This window comes from Phaenicophaeus curvirostris, chromosome 16 (assembly GCF_032191515.1).
Source record: "Phaenicophaeus curvirostris isolate KB17595 chromosome 16, BPBGC_Pcur_1.0, whole genome shotgun sequence".
NCBI classification, from domain to species: Eukaryota; Metazoa; Chordata; class Aves; order Cuculiformes; family Cuculidae; genus Phaenicophaeus; species Phaenicophaeus curvirostris.
Window position 1 is genome coordinate 372,832 of NC_091407.1, and position 21,914 is coordinate 394,745.

The following is a 21,914-nucleotide window of genomic DNA, read 5'->3' on the forward strand; positions in this document are numbered from 1 at the left end:
GGTTGATGTTTCTTCCTTAAGACTATTATTTTAGATAGAAAAGGTGATCATACATTTAGATAAATCTGACTGAAACACAAGAAACTGAAGAGAAGGAAGATTTTACCTCTTTTAACCAAGAAAAACAAAAAAAGCGATACTATCAGAAACAGCCCTTATCCTTTCTCTGAACATCAGAAAATACTGTTTTCCTGATAGAGATATGTGTTATCATAATTATTTGAAGGACCAAATAAATCCAGTACTGTCATATTTGGAGAATGTTCACAGTTTCAGAGTTAAGTTATGTTTTGTTAAATTTAATAAAATGGACAAAGGTTCTCATCTTATTGTTACTGTTAAGAATAAACAATGTGACACAAAATACTATACCAAGAACTGCACAAAACCTCAGGGAGGGCATAGACAGAAGGGCCTCATACTTTCAAAGATTAGGGCATTTTTGTAAAATTTTGTTCCCAGAAAAAAAAAAAGTAAAAAAAATAGTTGTTTGTTTCTTCTATTGTTCCTTTCCCCTTGTTTCTGTATCAATTTATCATAGTGCTGCATTATTTCTTAGACATATACAGCCGTTAACGTGAAATTTCATCTTCTGAACAAGAGATGGTTAAGATGCTTGGCCAAGAAAGAAACAAATTAAAGATGCACTATTTACATTCTTAAATTGTTCCCTGATAGCTTATTATGGGTGTATGATTACGACATGCTGTTCCCATTGTATTTCCCAAGGAAGCAAAACAAACTAATGCATTGTCAAAAACACCAAAATGAATGCAATTCCTAATAAATTAGACTAAGGACAAAGTTCGTTGTTTTCTGAATTTAAAAGGAAGTGGCTTATTTCCTGTTCTACAGTACAGGAAGGATACTCTTCTGGCTAAAGCATTATAACCGGGAATAGCAAGTCCTGAAAACAAGGACATTATTTTCTTGTGTCACACAAACGTGGAGAATTTTAATACAAACATTTCAGGGCTGTGGAACAGCAGTTCTGTTCAGACTTTACAATATTGTTACACAGTATTACAAAGGTCAGAGACTGTAAAAGGCGAAAGTAACAACAGTAAAATGTAAATTGATGGAAAGTCAATGGATGGAAAGAGCAGTGAAGCATTGGAACAGGCTGGCCAGGGAAGCGGTGGAGTCACCATCCCTGGAGGTGTTCAGAAAGCGTGCATATGTGGCACTTCAGGACATGGTTTAGTAGGCACAGTGGTGTTGGGCTGACACTTGGAACCGATGATCTTTGAGTTCTTTTCCACCCTTAATGATTCTACGATTCTTAAAACCAAATGGGCAGTCCCTTAAAAAATATTAAGTAAGTTTTACCTATCCAAATTATGTGACAGTCAGTTAAGGAGCATAGCAAGCCTACTGTATTTCAGACCCAATATTTTTGGTCTTGAGTAGATCAAAACTTGACTTTCTTCTATTCTTTGCTCAAACTATGCTTCCTTTTGCACAACTAGGAAGTTGTGTAAATGGTTGAAAAGCACATCCTGCTCTGGGCCGGAATCCTATCTATGCTCTACAGCTGTATTTGGTACGAATATACACTGTGTTTAAATTGGGCTTTTTGAGAACACTAAAGGCACTGCAAATGTGTCTGCCAAATCTTTTACCTATTTACAAATCAGTCTTAAAATGTACGTCTCTCTATTTCATGCTCAAGGTCTTCAAGAAAAATGGCGTGCTCCAACATCAGTTACGTCCACGGCAAAGCTGGTATATGTTGTCAGACACAGTGAGTAAATCAGAATTACTATTTCTTTCAATTCCATCACCTGGAACACAATGGATCAACAAGCAAATGCGGGTAATATCACAACAGGTGTAGGAATGCTATCACTGATATACGTCATCTATGAAGAAAAAATGTTTCTCATTTCTAATATGCTTTTCACTCCAACTTTCTTTTTTTAATGAGCTTTATCATAAAACGCCTTTATTAGGTGCAGCTAGTTCAGCGGTGGCTACCTAAGCATTGCTAGTATGGCACTTTCAGATATTAGTAAACAGAAGCGGGAAAATCAAAAAACATCCACCCCACTAACAAAAACACCCTAAAAAGCATGCCAAAGATATGTGTCAAGGTCCTGTTTTGAACCCTCTTGCAACTGCACTACTGACACGGAAGCGTCAGGAACACAGCGTGTGTGTCCAAAGGGGAAGACACTTTGAACACTGTGAGTGCCCTGGTATCGACTTGTTGAGCGCGATGGGGTTCCCTGTCTGTGCTGTCCAGTGGTGTGTCAGGGGCAAAGGCTGTGCCTTCTTCTGACATCACCCTCACGCACAGCCCTACACCAGGGAAACATCGACGCTGTAACAGCATACCCCAGTGGATGTTACCTACTCTTGTGGCTGATGCAATTGCTGTCAGTTTGTGAAAATGAATGCTGCTCAGCCATGGTCGTGACAGGTAGGATTCACCCAGGAAATGGAGGAGGGAGACTAGAATAAATCCATCTGGAGAAGAGGAGGCTGAGTGGAGACCTTATTGCTCTCTACAACTGCTTGAAAGGAGGTTGTAGAGAGGAGGGAGCTGGGCTTTTCTCCCAAGTGACAGGACAAGGGGCAATGGCCTCAAGCTCCACCAGGGGAGGTTCAGGCTCGACATAAGGAAAAAATTCTTCACAGAAAGGGTCATTAGGCAATGGAATGATCTGCCCAGGGAGGGGGTTGACTCGCCTTCCCTGGAGGTGTTTAAGGTGCGGGTGGATGAGGTGCTGAGGGGCATGGTTTAGAGATTGGTGGGAATGGTTGGACTTGATGATCCAGTGGGTCTCTTCCAACCTGGTGATTCTATGATTCTATTCAGCAAAAAGTAGTGGTAAGGCTATACGTAGCTTATCTTTTATTTTCCCACTGGCTTCAACTAATTCTTTAATGAACATTAATTCCAAATGCAGATGATGGAAAGCCCTGCTATGTAATTTATGTATATCTATGATTTGTGGTTTCAATTACGATCAGATATTTGGCTTACTCTTTGCAGAAAAAGTATAAACTGATCCATATCCTAAACAATGTATTCTCTTAGAAGAGAATACACCATGGACTATAGCAGAAGGCTGATAAGATCAGTGAGAATGTACCTGCACATAAATGAGATGGGCTCAGGTGTGAAGCTTCAGTGTTTTTAGCAAATATATATGTAACAAATACCTAACTGTCTCTCATAACAGTCTCTGCCTACCTATCATCTGCTAACCTACACTGGGCATCACAAACCAAATAAGAGATGAATTTCAAGTTGTCAGGAACTTATACATTACTTAGTAAAGAAAGGACAGCCTGTAGCGTGACTAATAGTGCTCTGCAGGGGGAACACTAAAGAAGAGATGATTAATAGTTAGAAAGATGTTGTAAGGTAATCATTGAAGAAGGTCAGTGTCTGAATTTTTTTTTTTTTTAAATAAATATTGAGCAGTTGAATGCATTATTAAGGAAAAGAAAGTTTCTAAATAGAAAGTAATTGTGAATAAAAAAATATAAATACATCATTTTTAAAAGTTGAAAAACTGAAAAAAACCCCCAAACTTTCACAAATGGATCAGGAGAAAACCTAATATTTGTATCTCAATAAAAGGCACAAGCATCTAAAATACTTTTAGCCCTGAGAGCGGTAAAATGTAAAAAGCAGATGTGTTTCTAAGGAAGAAATAGCAGCACCTGTACATGAGTTGCATAGCTACATCTTGTCAAAGTGGATATATGGCTTATAGGTCTGCGTGTCAAGAGCAGACAGGCATACTGCAGTAAATCTAATAAGGATGGATGAGATAAGACATAGCTTCCAAAAACTCTACAAACCAGAGGCATTAGCCAAAGTTACTCGCTGTACAAATGTTTTGAGCATTTGGAGGGTTTTGGGGAGGAGGGGTTGGTTGGGGGCTTTTTTTGTTTTTTTTTTTTTTTCTTCCCCCTCTTTGTTAACAAAGAACTGTTTACAGACAAACCACGGAATCTGGGGAAGGGAAAATTCAAATCACATGAGGCACTACAAAAAAGTCCCCATGGGGTGGTACTTGCTCTAACACTGTGTTAACAGAGTGTTTTTATTGGGGTAAATCCATTAAGCTTGTTGCCCCGTAGTTTACCTCTCACCTTTACACTTTTAAAATCAGGCAGTTACTTGCATAACATCTGAAATCATAAATGATGATCTCCAAATTAAAGTTCTAGAAATGACAAAGATTTAGGTATGTTAATACGCTATTAATGCCAGTAATACCTTCCTCATATTTCAAGTGTATGTGTAAAAGAAGGGTTATGTTGATGCCACTCAGCAAATCTAGTTGCTAAAAGACGGCACAAATACTTTGCAGCTCATGTTATCTGTCAGGAATCCCCCTTCACGCCACTGCAACTCTAAGAAATTGTCTTTGAACTCCTTCTGAATACAAGCCATGCACAGAGAGGTCAGTCCAACTCCTGTTTCGACTGAGCTAAGAGGGAAGGAGAGTATTCTTTTCTACTTGCAAGGCAGTGTATGATATTAAAATTAACGCTTTATCCCCATGTACAAAGATTCCAAAATTTCTATGTTTTTTCTTCAGTCAATAAAGTGAAAATTAAATCTTAGATTGCTTACTTAATACTTAGTGACAAAACCAAAAAACACAGTCCCTCCTCACAATACGAAAATCTAGTTATCTGACTCTCATAAAGGCAGAAGTCTTCTGACTTCACTGGAGGTACAGATTTTGCACCACTTGAAAACCTGAGTGCCAGAGGCTGGTGCTCCCACTGTTATAGTTTTTCTTCCAGTGTTAGCATACCAGGGAATCGACACTTCTATATGCAAGGGAATGGAGATGATGGTACAAAAAGGAGCGGTTATCTGTTAACCAATGCACTTTTGTTTTGAAACGTACTTCTATTTAGAAGTACATTTTATAAAGTTCATGGCCTCTGTTTTCAAACAGAGAGTACTGTTCAGGTTCACATATACTGTGCCCTGAAGGGGCACAAAGATTAAGAACGACCAAAACAAGCAGATCCTCCATAGCTTGCTGAAGCACTATGCTGGTTTGAATGCAAGAAAGCTGGCACAATTAGGCACTCAAGCAAGTGCACATCATGTTCTATGTAAGATATTGAAACGTAAGAAATGAGAGCAGTCCCATTGGGTCTTACTTGGTGTGAATGGGACAGTATATTATTGAACCACTTAGAACAAATAGCTATTATCAAAGTTGGGCAAGTGATTTCTGTTAGAAATCTGCATCCTATGGAAAAGATGTCTCAGCACAGTGCTATATAGTCACCAGCACTGGAATGTAAAGAGGCCAAAAATAAATTGATAGTTGTCCTGCAGGAACGGTACTATCTACACTGATGGACAGGCTTTCACCGCTGCTTCTTGTCTTGACAAAACCCAGAACTCATACTGTGCATGGTTCCAGCCCTAATAACTCCCCATCTAACATAGTTAATTACATATCCTATTAATTTTAAATCATATTTAAATTTTATCTTTTTATTGCAGGTACTATGAGACAGCAAATGGCTGTTGATATTTAACAATTACACAGATTAAATGGACATGAAACCATTCAGAAGGGGTTTCTTAGCATACAGTTCGTTCAAATGACAGCAACAAGAAAAATAATGCATTAGGATTTTTTGTGTTCTTTACATAATAAACTATTGTTTCTTCCAAAGTTAAAATCCAGTGGATATTAGCTATTTAAGCCCTTAAAACTGCAAGTAAAAATGGGAAAATATGATGTCCAACATTCCTGCATACTCCCTTGGAAATTTCCAAGAGCGGTAGAAACTCCAGTGCAGGCTGCTAGGCTGGCTGCCATGGAAACCGACAGCACTGGGAACAGGGCTCTTTCCTTTAATTTAAAAGCTGTTACACGGAAAGCCTCCATTTCTTTCTGCCAGCTTAAACCAGCTTTTGTGCAGCCAAGATCTCTAACATGTTGAGGCTGAAACATAGAGCAAGAGATGTTACCAACAGACGTTCTAGCTGCAGTGAAGCACTGCTGCAGGAGATGAAATATTCCATTGTACCCTTGATCTGAAGTAATTCCTAACTATTTGGCACCAGGACTACAGCATTAATACAAGGACAAGAACAGCAAGGTGGCAGTAATATAGGAGAAAATCTCTCATCCGATCTTAAGTGATGTGAACCTCATCTTTGTATTAGAATTCTAGATCAATCTCACAGCACAGGATGGTAGTTACAGAACTGCAGAAATTGGGTGCCAAGTTCTTAACTCTTTCAGTGGTTACCCTTGCACCCTGAAACACCATGTGACATTTTCTAAAGAGCATAACTTAGGCTAAGCAATTTTTCAGAGTTGCTTTCTCCTGAGATGTGATTTTCTTCCTCATCTCTAGATGGTGGTGTACTCTATTTATAATTCATTAAATGCTTTATTGAGACAAAAAATTGTTTATCTTTTCAACTAATATTTGATTTCTGTGAATAAAACCGAAAATTTAATAAACTGAAGGTTTGTATAGAAGTAAAAGAGTGAGCAGGTGACAGGCAAGGTACATACTTCAAGAAGGTTATGGAACATGTTAGCTAGTTTGCACCAGGCATTACTCATTCCACGTCTGAAATTTTGTAATGTAGCATTTTTTCATTGATATGATACGTCAAAGAAGGAAGGAAGGAGAGGGAGAAGCCATGAAAATACTTAGCTACCTATAATTCGTTGGAAGTGATTCTAAATGAGTTGTACAGCATTTTAAAGATAAAATGCATTTAAAATTGTGATACTAACTTCTCATCAGTCTGAAGGGAGTCATATAATATCTTAAATTCTTCCAATGTTAAAATAAAAATAATGCATTATTAAAGCAATCGGACATCACCTAAACATGACTATGTCATATTGCGTTCAGTCTTCAAAACTTTCAGGTATGCCACTGTGTCATTTAAAAAAGGAACATAGTTTACTTATTTTATTTGTCCTTATAAAAAAATCCCTTATTTATTTTTATATACTTCTAATATTCTTTTCTTCCATTATTGTGTATGTGATTCTTGTGCGAAGACTATATCCAAAATAATGAAGAAAAGTGAAACAGCCTCTGAAGCATGGTAATTTTAAGCCATTATTCATAATATCATTTCAGCTTAGAAATGTTCTGGATAAATGTAAAGCATGTGAGCAGAGATCACTGAGGGACACTTCAAAATTCTGGAGGGAAATGCTGCAGGACCTCCAAATCTTTTAAACAGTACCACTGTGACTTAAAGCATTTGTCAGCGAGTAATAATGTACACATAACTGTTTCCAGAAGTACCGTCATCATACTGAAAGCAGAAAATGAAAAGCTAGATGGCAAAGATAGCTAAATGCAAACTTAACATTTAAAACAAAAATATGAAGCATAACAATATCATCAGTTGAGAAGCTTAAATGATTAGGATATAGGACAATCTGTATTGTATCCTAGTGCTATGGAACACGTTGCTTAGAAATGAGCCAGAACATACACGAACCTTCAAATTACTGAAATGTCTGCTGAGATGAATGTCTATACCGTGTACGTAAAAAGCAAACCCTATACTTTTCACAATTCTTTTTAAATCTTTAAAATGAGGAAAATCATTCCTATCTTGGGTGGGAAGTCTGAATAAAGAAAAGCTTACATTTCAAGTATCCTGTGAAATTGCAAACCTTAAGTATATTAATAATAATAGCATTTTCTAAATCTGCAAGTATTCCCCTGCTTAGTCTCCTCATTTTTAAAAAAATAATTTGCATTTCCTCCAATACCACTATTGGCCAAGAAGGGTTCTGTCAAGGGACTTGTGAAACTCTGTTTCAAATTCTGCATCTGCTACAGACTTTCTGTGATAATGTGGAGCACATTACACTGAATGATGACAGATGATCTCCAGCCAGGCCCTCTCGAGGAGGTACTACCTCCATTTTCCGTGCTTTTGCTAGGCACAGGAGAACTGGCAAACAAAATGCATACACAAGCAGATCCTACAAGTCATGAGATTACACATTAATTCAAAACACTGAGGAAGGTGGATTTACACGAAGATGCCTGACTGCAAACTGGGGTATAAGCAGTGGCATTGTCACAGCTCTGCTGTGTAGACAACAACATCAGATTTCTGCCGAAGGATGGATGAGTCAAATTGCCTGCAGTGACAGTGAAGTTGCTGCATTAAGGAGTTTGCCTTAAAAATGCTGAGGTACACAGATACTTCGTTGCATGTTCTGTGAAAGGAAGAAGAAACCCCCAGTGTAAGAGCAAAACAGACTGTGGTTTCAGACCTTAATGTGATTTAAGACAGGTTTACTCATGAAAAGACAGTGGTCCCTTCCTCCCTCCAACCCCAGCTGCTTCCGTTGCATCAACACTGGCAAAGATGCAGCCTGCCAGGTCAGTGCTCTGACTGGGCTGAAAGTTAACACTACTGAAATAAATGGTCTTCAGTAATGCCTGTTCACTGATCCTATTCACTTCAGGGTTGTGTAATTACTAATGTAAAAGAAACAGGCTGGCAGTAAGCAGGATGAGACTACACCTACTTTTGGCAGCAGCAGTCTTAATCCTGGCCTTTTATAAAATCTTTAAGAAATCTCATTGTTGCTATAGCAAGCTTCCTTAGAACTCTTGGCTAGTCACTGCATCCTCTAATTGTGTACAGGTTGCATACAAGATCAAATTTCTACATTGTTGCCTTGGTTTATTGAAGTATTTAAGCAGTGCTTATGATAATAGCATTACCATATGTTTATTATTCCCTTAAGTGCTATACTGAAGAAGAAAATTTTGTGGAATAAGTGTCTATTTACTTTTAAGACATACAGCTATCCCACTGTCATTAAAGAGTGTTTATACTAAAGTTACAAATTTGAACACAGCCTCACAGGATCGGTACACTGACTTTATAGTGTTTCCTTTATTAGCTAAGATGATAGGAATAATACTTTTTTCAGTATTTTTCCCTCCTTATCTGTGTCTAAAAACCCACACCTGACAGACTGCCACTGATAAGGGGTCATTAACATACCCCTGAACACCATATAGCAAAGCTTAAAGCATTAAAAACAAACCAACAAAACAAACCCAGCAAACCAACAGCAGAATCTGAAGTCTAATGTGCTGCCGCAGGAGAGCGGTAGAGGTCAAGAGTATCACTCAACATGCCAGCAACAGCAGGAAATCTGTTAAATAAAAAATTCTCATGCAATATTGATTTGATTGCAAGGGAGGAAGAGAAGAAATCCTTCCTGACTAAATCTGGTAATCTATTAACCAGGCAGCATAAACACATTTCCAGCAAGCACCTGAGAAATCCCCATGCTTCATGCACTCCACCCTATATCATTTTTCTAGCACTTGCCAGTCTCCAGTTCCTCACAAGATAGTAAAATTAAAAAGCATTACAAATCCAGAAAAGAAATTATGCTTCAAGATGGAAAGAAAATTTCCTTCCTGGTTAGGTTTTTTTCCTTACAGTAACCTGCAGGAAACTGATAACTTTGAAGCTCAGATTAACAGATGAAAAATACAGTGCAAAAACCAAAAAACCAGGGACCCAATCTCCTTTTACATCTCAGATGGCACCATACTGATTTGTTTCTCCAATACTGTGTCTTCAGGAGTTCTGCACAATCGTAGTGTGTTGCAGGAGCTCATCAATCTTTATATTAAAACAATTCAGGGTGCAAGGCAAGAGTTCCTAAATTCACTCCTCAGTTAGAAACCTTCTAATATGCAGCCTAAATATATTCCTAATTCCTAATATATGCATTGTTGATGATATTAACTCTTTCTTACTCACTGGATGCACAATGATGCCCTGATTTAATTTAAGGCTTTCACTTGAATTTTCTAAATGTTTTGGCCACTCATTTGACATCAGAAGTCAACACCAGATGGACTTCTGAAAAACCTGTTTCATTAGCACTAAATGGGGAACTTCAGAGCCAAACAGTATCCTTGCTCATACCAGAGGTAAACAAACCAGATAAAATTAAGAAGTGCTTCCACAGAATAGACAATACGTAACAACAGCATATGAATTGTTTACAAGAAAGTAGGGTAATTGAGCGGATTTCCTCCTGTGCTATGGGATGTTATAATATCTATCTTTTAAGAGCATTTGTTAGCCTAAGCAAAGAAAAGAAATCATCCTTGTTATCTAACCTTCCAATGCCCTTACTATTAACTTGCTGAATACAACATTAGGATGTGCGTTTTTATCAAGAGTTTCTTACCTTATAAAGAAGTAAGCAAATAAAGAACTGCACCTAACAATTCTTAGTAGGTGCTCATTGCTGAAATAAGCACACTGTGCTATCTCAGGACTTCTAGTTTTATCAATCCTGTGCAAAACAGCTTATGAAGCAAAGGCTGCAGCACCTTCTGAACAACTCGACATCTACGTACATCATTTGTGTTTGCCAGCAGAATGACATTTTTAATTTTTGCAGTTTTAACCATTCACAGATGCTATTAATAAGTATTTTTGTATCCTAACAAATAAGGGTTGATGATTCAAGTGGCAAAACCAGCCACATCACCATTTGGATTAAAGGAAAAAGAAAGTGGGGGGGGGGCGGGGAACAGACAGAATGCCACAACCTATGTTAGAATATACTGTTCTGTAAAAGTGTTTTCATGTTACTTATAGTGTTATTTAAAGAGGGTGAAATTAACCGCAATTAACTTTTAAAAAATCTACCAAATACTTGAACTACACATTTCCAAACATTATTAACTGAAAAGTTGAAGCTCTGTTTTAGAATCTCTAGGTGCAAATCAAGCAGATTTGCACTGTTTTCAAGAACTCATTTTATATACTACAAGAAAGAAAATGCTTGATTTTTCTAAGCTTCAGAAACAGGAAAGGCTGGAAGAGGAGATCCTGTAGTCATTCATACTCTCCAAAAGAGGTTTATTATTGTATTGGGCTGCTACACTTAAAAGACATAAAAGGATACGCAATACTCACCGGGGAAGAGTGAAAATGAAGAACGGGTACTAAGACGGAGAAAAGGATGCAAACATAGTGATTGTGGAAAACAATCATATCTTCTTATATGCATTGAATAATTTAAACTCTAAAATATTCATTAATTTAGACTGGGAGAGTGTCCCGTAATTACAGGGTTTTTGCTACTCTGAAAGACCTTCATCGTTGTAATGTACATCCTTTCATCCACTTTCTACATAACTGACATATCTAAAGAAGACCAAAAATAATGATTATTGTGGTTACTTACTAACCCTCCTACACTACCTGTGCTAGTTTTTTCACATCTTTCTCCCCTTTATTTCTTGGTGGCTTAGATTATTTAGTTTGGGGGTTTGGGTTTTTTTTTCCTTCAGTGTTTGCCACAACAGTGTGCTTACTCCTGTGTCCCTCCCAGCTTCCTTGCCTTCTTTCTTTGCTCCCTGTTGCCCCACAGAGCTTCACAGTTAGCAGCAGCAGCACATTTAACTGGGCCTGTTTGGAGCTGCAAGGGAAACACCACGAAAAGGAAGCCACTGTTGGCCCTTTCTCTTTGATCACTGCCTCTCAATCAGTACTTTCCTGCTATAAAGGCAGCAGAACTCAGCCACAGCCACATGCATCAACCCTCAACTTACTATTATTCATCTTTCCAATCAATAAGAAACCATTGGTATTAATCGATTATATAAAAATCAGTGCTTTCTCTAGCCCTTTCTTAGAGATAATTAATGGGTTTTTTAAAATAACCTGTCAGTTGCTGAATTTAATAATGAATACGGGCTATCTTTTTGTATTTTAAATATCATTAAGATCCAAGTTTAGAAACAAACAAACCAACCAACCCCCAAACCAAACCTAGCATCTAAATTCTAAGAAAGGCATGATCTCGTGTAGAAGGTGGAAAAACAGCAGTCTTGCCACAACATCTAGGAAGCAGTCACAGAATCACTAGACAATACAGAGATGCCTGGGGTAAAAGCAAGGCAGAGTGCTCTAAGAGGAGAGGAATTTTTCTTACTACAACTGCAGTTTGTTTCTGATTGATGAAGTTGAACTGCAAAGAGCCTGGGATGTTAACATACACCAGTCAAACTGTTCTATGTCAGGCTGGCAGCTGACCTCAGGAGGTCTCTTCCTTCTCCTCCGTGACACATGCCAGCTAGAAGAATACCTCCTGCTCAGAGGAGTAAAACAGCTTCCACACCTCAGCAGTATCATTGCCACAGCCTAACAAATACTACTTTAAATGAATATGGTATAGTACTATGTCAGCTTTAAGTAACACTCCAAATATTCTCAGACTATTGCTATTTTACAAACTGATGCTTGTGCATTGTATCAATTTAATGCATAGTCTAAAAACAATCCTTCAAGGAGACATAATGTAGTTTGAAATGCATACAACTGGAAAGCAGAGTAAAATCTAATTGAAAGTATGAGGGGAGAAGGGAATTCTAGAGAAAGACAGCGGATAAAATCACTGCTGAAAATATGGCCGTACTACATGTCTAAAATAAAAGGTTTGTGGGGATTTATTTTTAATAGTGTCATATTTAATGATGTTTATTTCATTATATTTACTTCAATAGAGACATTCTGAAGCATTTTGTGCAATATTTACAGGACAATTTCAGAGTATTTAATGAATTTTGGACTAAATGCTACTCTGAAAAGAGTACTTAATCCATTTTTCTTCATCAAGCTAGTTTCTTCATTAATAGCTATCAAGCTATTATCAGTATTATCAGTATAGTCTTAGGTAAATCCCAAATATAGCTTTTCATATTTTCAAGAGGAAAATGTACAAAAATTCTTCCTGACATACAGCATGACACCACAAATGCTGCTGAACTGCACCTGCCCAGCACTTAGGCATTTTCTGTCCCCTAACCAGCAAATTACTGACCTTCCTTGAGACTTTTCTGGCTGTTCACCTCAAGGCGTTCCTTCTCCTTCAGCGGCTTAACATCTCCTGCAGGTAAAAGCTCAGAAAAGCCCTGTTGCTGCTTCTTGGAGCTGTCAATCATGATGAGAATCCTTTAGAATATGCAGCATAGGAAAAAATAAAAAAACGGATCTGTCCCCAAGCAGTACACTGCTGTCCCGAACACTGCTTCCAGGTCCTTGCTCCTAATACAGGAACAATTTCGTCGTAACGCAGCCAAACGCAGCCATCGCCTGTCACTTCGTAGGCTGCCCTGCAGCACGCTCTGCCTGCTTTGGAGCCTGTAACTCACTCAGGCAGCAGGCACACGGTGTGTGAAGCACAACTCTCGAATCCCACCTCTTTTCCTAGACAACCACTCCCCCTTTTCCTTTAGTTACGCTTGCTTCCTCGGCACATTCGTGTTTCGATATGCACCCTGACGGTCAATCATCTGACAAAGAGTTGAGTCAAGCAGTTAAAAATAAATCCAGCAGTTGCTGAAGGAGCAGCACTCGCTGATACCTAAGACAAACTACTGCTGAGTGCTCTCTGCCTTCCCCTCTTCCTTTTCCCTTCCCCCACTACTCTGAGCACTGCTGCCAGCAGCAGAAACACTTTATCTTTGCCTGCCTGTCACATTCATTACTCATTAAGTTTCACCAGTAACCAAAGCTGCACACTGGCATTTGAAAAGATTACGCTGAGGAACCTTCCCGCCCAGCCCAGCCCCGGGTCTTGTTTCAGAGACATTTATCTGACAGAGGTAACTGGGCAAACTAGTGATTTATTTTTATGTCTTCCCTTGCAGCATAAGAGATTCTGTTCCTCATTGTAATTATCTAAACCCCAACTGATTATTCTCCTTTTTGCATTACAGTTACACATCTGATTATTCCCAGCAGTTTTAGAGTATTTCCTCTCACAGCTTCTGCTCTGCCATCCTCTCCAGCGTACCCCCATCTATCTTACACGAGTCATCAACTGTGGCAGCAGCCTGGAAGGTAGCGGGGAAGTGGATCCCCTTTAATCATCTGGCATGGCCCATGAGGGAATAGCAGACTAGTTTGCATTTCATGTACTTAGAGAAAATAAACTATACATATTTTTAAGTAGTCACTATATGTCAACAAGCAACTCTAGCAGGTGCACTTTCCCTTCCGTTTAGCCTAAAAATGCCATCATCATACAGATTTTCCACAGCTCTACTTCATATTTTAAATCTTTCAGCGTGAAATCATAAAGGACATCTCCATTCAGAAAAACGGTTTCATTTTTATTGCATCAGATTTGAAAAGATTTATACACAATAACAAACATCTGATGCAGAATTTTAGAAGTGGAAACCAGAAAAAAAAAAATCTCCTCAGCTCTTTGGAAGCTTCTACAAGGTAATTATTGAACACCAACTCTTCCCCTGAACAGTGCACTCCCTGGGCAAACAACCGATAAGCGTGGGGTGTGGGGCTGCGTGACACAGCCAGCACGACTTGAAAGCCTCTCCCTATCCCTACTGCTGGGAGAAGGGACACCTAGATCTACTCAGAACTGCAGATCCCAAGGAGATGTGAGGTTACTTAAGCTCTATCAGCTTCTCGACACCTAAGGAGCTGAAAATGCAGACAAAAGAAAAACTCCGCAAATATGGTAACAAAGACCCAAACAATCCAAATTATGGTCACCATCCACCTCAGTTACTCTTCCCAGAAAAATCCCAAACGCTTACAGCGGTGTCAGATTTATAAGACTGCATCTTCTTCTCCCACTAAGACCTGCACAAATTCCTTTTAAGGAAGGAAGCGGGCTGTTTAAATGAAAATTCCCTACCACCCTGCTTTGCCCATACACACATCTAAGTATAAGTAAGTAATTATGTAAATAAATAAATATTTTAGAAGCATATTTTTAAGTAAAAATATATTTTAACGTGTGTTTAACTGCATATATATATATATATATGAACACTATATAAAAATATTATTTTTTAAGGACAAAATTTGGTCATCCATTGTGCTACCTATGATTTGCAAAAGGCTCATATGATAATTAGTGCACATCAATTACAGTTCTGTTTGCACTGCATCACCTTCATGTAGTGGCTGTACCACAAACAAACATTTCAACAATACACATGCAGCTAGGATTTAGTTCTAAAAATTTAAAACAATTATAGAGTGGAATTTAAAATTAACTCAACATTCTTTTCTAGCTATGCATATAGTTATACACAAGGAATTTCAGGAAAAAAAACGTCAAAATAAGACAGTTTTGATCAAGAGATCTCTTTAAAGGAAAACATACTTTCCATATCTCCTGTAATCACTCAAATGCCAAGCCCTCTAACAGAATTTTTCATATATACCAGATGCCTTCAATTGAGTCAGTCACAGTTCATGTCTCCCATGTTAATCTCATCACAATAAGCAGATAATTAAAGAAAAATAAAAATCTATAAATCAAACTAAAATGACGGAATGTTTGTTTAGAAGTTTACCAAATGGAATGACCCTGCTGGAATTCTTTCATGTAGCCTGTGAAAATGTCAGAATATATTCCATTTAAGAGGTCACAGTCCCTAGAGAGCTCTGAGTTTTGGCTTGTATGTCTTTTCACATGCTTTAATATTTGAAAATTGTTCCTTGTAGACACTGACTGATGCCCTGGGAATGCTAGGATTGTGGGAACTGGCAGTACCAATGACAACGACAGACTTACTGGGAAATCGGTACCTACTCAGTTTGCTCTCTCACCTCATAACAGATAAGACAACATTCAAATATTTACAGGGAGAAAAAGAATCCACACATTAAAAGACATGTGTTTTTTTCTACTGACACTGTTTGTTAAAACAAACAGCCAAAAATAAACTCCCTCAAACCCCACAGCACCCCTGTCTGCCCCCACCCCCCCGCCAAAACACAAAGACAGAGGTGTATTAATTACAATATGCTGTGTGTTCTTATAAAGGATTATTTAGTAGAATATTTGCACTTACGTTCCATGGACTATTAAAACCTTAAACAAATCACAGAATTGATGAGGTTGGAAGAAAACTCATGGCATCACCCAGCCCAAGCCCTGCTCAAGTGGGGTCAGCTGGACCAGGCTTCTCCAGCACTGTGCCCACTCAGATTTATTTCATCACCACGGATGGAGATTCCACAACTGCTCTGGGCAACCATTCTTACACACACACGCATTATATATACCCACATACTTCTACTGCAAACATAGAAATTGTATACTGCTGTATCTGATAGATTCTTTAGAATATACTTACTTTGGCGGTTTTGAGGTTTGGTTTTGTTCTTGTTGTGGGAGAGCTGGTGTTAATCTGCGTGCTGTTTTCCAGATCTCATTGCTTTCAGCTACTGACTGTGAAACTGCTGAATTTAAGTTGACATTTCCAATTATTTTCTGTGCCAATCTATTATTTTAATCAGAACTAAGTTTTCCATTTGTTTTTCTCCAGTCTTCCCACTAACCATCTTTTCTTCACTTTATCTCTCCCAACTCTCTCAAGAAAACAACGTAAGTAACCTCCCTACGAACCATTAGGAGAAAAAATGTCTAATAGCAGACCTCAAAAGAGTGAAAAAAAACCCTGTTGTGCACAGATACAAGGAGAATGTCCCAAATTTCACCTGATTTCCTAGTATCAAATTTGCAGCTTCACATCTATTAACTGCACAGAGGATTAAGAATTTGTTCAGGAGCCATAAAGCTATGCCAAGAATGCATGTTACCAGTGCTACATAATGAGGGAGTGGAAGATAAGAGATAACAGGCGAACTAATATACCCACAACTCTTTTAGATGTCAGAAAAATTCCCTTGGTTCATCAAATTTATTTAAGTAATAATCATGAGGTTAAGCATGATGTAGATTTCATTCAGTTACTTTGGGAACTGTCTCCCTCCCAGCTGGTTCAACTGGTCTCTTAGGAAGACTCAATAGACACCATTTGAATTATTTGTTTTCACTTTCATTTTGGTTTTGGGTCTTATGTTTTTTTGGGTTGAGGGGTGTGCGTGCGTGTTGCATCTTCACCTTAATTCGCTACAGCTCCCCACAAGCTCCAGTGGCCACGCAGAAAGTAGTCATTCTCACTGGCCCTTCAATGCCTCAATGCCTTCGCTCCTGAATGTCACTGTTCTTACGCAGCCAAAGGAATTCATTTCTTGGGTTAATTTCTTCTAATACAGATTTTAAGATGTTCACTGTCCAGAGGCTTTTTTCGTGACAAAACATCCAAGACTCTTAGCTCTTTTCCCAATTGGCTAAATTCTGCTGCGGGATGTTAGCTGCTAGCCGTCAAAGACCAAGACCAAGATTGCCACATCACAACCTTTTCTGCTCTCCTCCAGTACAAGACGTACAACCCCAAACAGAACCAGAATACAATCCTATATCTACTCCAGTTCTGAGATTAGGGAAGCAGACACCCATTAGCTCTCATTAGCTGGAACAAAACTGTTTCCCCATGCAATACAGAGGACAGAGAACAGGCATACTCACATGTGAAATAATTTATAGCCAAGACAAAGAGCTGAAGCAGGCCTACAGGCTAAAGGACAGTCAATGGCCCATACAGGAGCCAGTCCATTCTCTACCCATTTTACATCCATGGATGATGACTGTACAAGAGAAACTTACATGCTTCTCTTTATCAGAAAACTGGTAGCCACTGTAGCAAGGAGATTCTAGCACAGTGGGATAGTAAAGAAAACCACTGCAAAGCTAAGAGAGATTGCTGTAAAATGTAGAAGCTAGGGCATTTTCACCTTACTGGTACCTTGAAACAACTTCGATTGCCTGTCTTCTGACACCCAGACCTTCACACCTATCTCTACCAGCCAGAGTAGCACGTTCACCAATTCTAGGAAAGTAATAATTCAGTATGCAATAATCTTTGCTTATGAAGTGCTTCCTCTTTTTTGGTAGTATCTGCATGTGCAATCCCTTGCTACCCTTTGGCTGCGAAATAGCAGGTTGGAAGGCTGCAAGAAGCAGCATTCCCAACCACCTCCCGCTGTCAGCAGCAGCTTATCCTTCCCTCCCTTGCACCTCCTGGCTCTCAGGAGCTTGTGAAACTCTGGTACAGCATGTGGATAACATATTGTTCTGACTATTTCAGCTGTGACATGCTGCCTGCTACTCTGCCGTGCTTCCTCCACTGCAGTCCAGCTAAACGCCACCCAGTCATCTGTTTTCTCCCCCCCAGCCCCAGCTCCTAAAGATGAGCCGCATCTGTGTCGCTTCTCTCCTCCCCCAACCACTGTCCCTCCCAAGGATGCAGAAGCTTGACTAAAAATGTAAGTGCAGTATAAACAACCTAGCATCCTTCAGACAGGGATGCAAACCAGGAGCTTCTTAAAGCCCCTCAGTACCTCATTCACCCACACCTTAAACACCTCCAGGGAAGGCGAGTCAACCCCCTCCCTGGGCAGATCATTCCATTGCCTAATGACCCTTTCTGTGAAGAATTTTTTCCTTATGTCGAGCCTGAACCTCCCCTGGTGGAGCTTGAGGCCATTGCCCCTTGTCCTGTCACCTGGGAGAAGAGCCCAGCTCCCTCCTCTCTACAACCTCCTTTCAAGCAGTTGTAGAGAGCAATAAGGTCTCCCCTCAGCCTCCTCTTCTCCAGATGGATTTATTCTAGTCTCCCTCCTCCATTTCCTGGGTGAATCCTACCTGTCACGACCATGGCTGAGCAGCATTCATTTTCACAAACTGACAGCAATCGCATCAGCCACAAGAGTAGGTAACATCCACTGGGGTATGCTGTTACAGCGTCAGTGTTTCCCTGGTGTAGGGCTGTGCGTGAGGGTGATGTCAGAAGAAGGCACAGCCTTTGCCCCTGACACACCACTGGACAGCACAGACAGGGAACCCCATCGCGCTCAACAAGTCGATACCAGGGCACTCACAGTGTTCAAAGTGTCTTCCCCTTTGGACACACACGCTGTGTTCCTGACGCTTCCGTGTCAGTAGTGCAGTTGCAAGAGGGTTCAAAACAGGACCTTGACACATATCTTTGGTATGCTTTTTGGGGTGTTTTTGTTAGTGGGGTGGATGTTTTTTGATTTTCCCGCTTCTGTTTACTAATATCTGAAAGTGCCATACTAGCAATGCTTAGGTAGCCACCGCTGAACTAGCTGCACCTAATAAAGGCGTTTTATGATAAAGCTCATTAAAAAAAGAAAGTTGGAGTGAAAAGCATATTAGAAATGAGAAACATTTTTTCTTCATAGATGACGTAGCATTCTGTTTCCCAACTTCCATTCATGTGAGGAGCCCAACTGCTTAAGGCAGACACTGCCTATACACTAGTGGTTGCCATCAGACTGCCAGACTCACAGGCCTGTTCTCAGTGTGCACTCAGCAGGTGACAAATACGAAAACTAGAACCAATGATAAGGTAACTTTTGCTGCTTTTTGGCAAGTGGAACACAACTTGCCTCCAGAGAACAGGCAGGATAATATGCTGCAATGAACAGGGCACAAGTTTACATGAGCGATACATTGTACGTATTGCTCTATTATCCAGAAATATGCAGACTAATGAGAAACTGAAATTAAATTCATTAGTAATCCAGTATTGCCCACAGCTGTTAACTGGAAAACAGCTCAACAAAACCCCAAAACTGGCAAATGCTAAAATTGCAACAGTCCAGGAGACCAGGAGACCAACATCCTGGATTTTTTGTTATTACACCCAACACAAATACAAAGTTACCTTCTATAAACACCTTATTGTTCTAACCCCAACTTACTAAAGTGTTTACTTTAGGGATGGTTCAGTTGAAGTATTTCAGCCCTGCAATAAAACCTTCATCTAGCAAATCAGCTTAAAAACTCCCATCTTGCCCTGTTATTAAGTTATGAAATGTTAATTGCTTAATATTTGTGTTTCACAGACTTATCATGGAAGACATATGTCTGAAAAATGACATTTGAAAGGATAAAAATATGCTGCTGCCATGCTCTCTCTCTTTCCCTCTCCCAAGAAATAATCTGTTTGTCTTTAATCAGGGAGTAAACGCCTGCATGTAGTAAATGGCTGGAGAAGCTTAAGATGCTATTGCCCTCCAACTGTTTGTTATTGATCCTCTACTGTAAATTGCAACCTCTTCAGAAGACCTGGCAGAGCATGTAAGTGTTCCTTTGTAAACTCAATAGAGATTAATCTAAACCATGAGATTTTGCGTCAAAAAATACTGAGCCATGCTCACCTGAATGCTTACGCTAGTTTTGCTGTATGACTGATCTCTGGGGGCAGACGGGGCAGGGGAAGAGGAGTGAAATGTAAAAAAAAGGACAGAGTAGTACTGCTGGCTCGTGAGGCATGCACATGCATTTTCTTTGTACATTTCTGTCACCCTGCTACAATTACCTCCATGTAAAACAAAACCAAACTAAAGCATAAACCTCCCACACTTTAGTGTCATTGGAAAAGTTTGAACCGCACTTTCTGTACTAACTTGTGCAAGCCAGCTCCACAGCACTGCACAGAACAATACCAGAATAATGCAGCCTTCTACTGGGCTGCTGCCAGAAGACTCATTCAAGTAAACAAAAGCTTTAAAGGATCACTACCAGAGCTCACAGTAATCACAGCGCTTACTGCATAAAGATACGGCTCCTGCATAACAACATTCAACAAAAAGACCTTAAACATCTCAGATTCTTTTTGTATTAAGTGCCCTTGTATTTCTGTATACTGAAATCTCTTATGCTTACATACTTTATAAAATAGTAACACGTTAAAATACTCCTGAAGAAACCCAGTTTTTTCAAAAAGTAAAACCAAAGACCAAGTATTAAAGCTACTTTTAATGTGAATATGCTGCCAGGACAGGTGAAGCCAATACGGACAGGTTTTGTAACAAACAGCGTAGCACTGTAACTACATGGTTTGGGAAGAGCAAGTGAGGAGAGTTAGTTTATGTTAAGTGAAGAAAGAAAACAAACATCATTGTTCCCATACATAACACTTAAGCAATGTAGAGAAACGGAGCAGGGTCACTTTGGCACTCACCATTCTTCCGTTCATTGAGAGGAGGCAAGTACTGAGTGGGCTGCAACGAGAGCTCCTTAAATTCATGTGCAACTGCTTCGCTGTGAGGACTGGGCGCAAGCCGTGTTAATGATCCAGAGTCATCCTCAGCATCCGCTGTCCCCAAGTGATCCATGGTATTAAATGGTCTGGAGGTAGAGAGTGCAAGTGGTCTTGTAATCACCCTATAGTTGATAATAAAGGGGGAAAAAAAATCATGTAGACACGTTACTTTTTTTGTTCATTTTTGGGGGCTTGGTCAGTTCCTTTGCACACAAAATTCAAATTTAAAATTATATATACATTATCCACTGTTTTTGCACAAATATAATGGGTGTGCAAAAATACAGTTAAGCAATGTACTGACAAGCAATTTAACAGTCATTTGGTTCTGAGAAGCAGGTCAGTTTCTCTGCTCACTTTGTCACAGAGAAATACAGCATTAACTCTGAATAAGGACGCCTGGAAGCTCCTGTGCCTTACCCTCTAGCAAGTGACACAGCCCATTTACCAGCAAAACACTTTTTTTTTTTTTTTTTTAGTAGCTTATATGAGAGAATGCTGAATTCATAGATAACATTCAAATAGCTTTTAATATTTTGAAGCACTGCACAAGTCTCCTTTGGCTCAAAATCCAGCTTTGGTATTAAAACAGGACTTCATACCACCAAAGAACTATATTAGAACTAGTTAGCCTTCAATCTCTCCTGCAAGGAAGGCTTTTTGCCATGAGTTTTTTCAAATTAATTTTATTGCATTCTAGCTACTTAAAATAAAATACAGAGTGGAATAAGTGTTCCAATTTATTATTTCTTTTCTTTCTATCACTAATGCGGTACTTCATCTACAGTGAGGAGAGGCATAAGTATGAACTACTGGCACAGGCTTTTTATAGCTCTCAGAGCTCTGTGAAGTCATTAAAAGGTCAGTAAATCAATATGGACTCCATTGAAGTCTATCCCTGGATTCTG

The 21,914-nt window shown here is 39.3% G+C and overlaps 1 protein-coding gene and 1 long non-coding RNA gene across 5 annotated transcripts in view; one reads left to right on the forward strand and one right to left on the reverse strand.

The window, feature by feature from the left end:
• LOC138727681 (uncharacterized) overlaps positions 1-21,914 on the forward strand; it is a 58,770-nt gene that overhangs the window by 30,944 nt on the left and 5,912 nt on the right. Inside the window, exons 2-4 of one of the 2 annotated variants that reach the window (XR_011338596.1) lie at positions 1,673-1,744; positions 19,920-20,039; positions 21,794-21,867. This is a non-coding gene — a long non-coding RNA (uncharacterized lncRNA). The remainder of the gene's footprint in view (positions 1-1,672; positions 1,745-19,919; positions 20,040-21,793; positions 21,868-21,914) is intronic. The other variant, XR_011338597.1, reaches the window with a different exon arrangement.
• MRTFB (myocardin related transcription factor B) overlaps positions 1-21,914 on the reverse strand; it is a 64,669-nt gene that overhangs the window by 26,662 nt on the left and 16,093 nt on the right. For 2 of the 3 annotated variants that reach the window (XM_069870334.1, XM_069870332.1), the window contains exon 2: positions 20,926-21,128. In XM_069870334.1, the coding sequence (XP_069726435.1) occupies positions 20,926-21,079 (154 nt within the window). In that variant the 5' untranslated portion in view covers positions 21,080-21,128. Of the gene's footprint in view, positions 1-12,866; positions 13,221-20,925; positions 21,129-21,914 lie in introns of those variants that run through there. The other variant, XM_069870333.1, reaches the window with a different exon arrangement.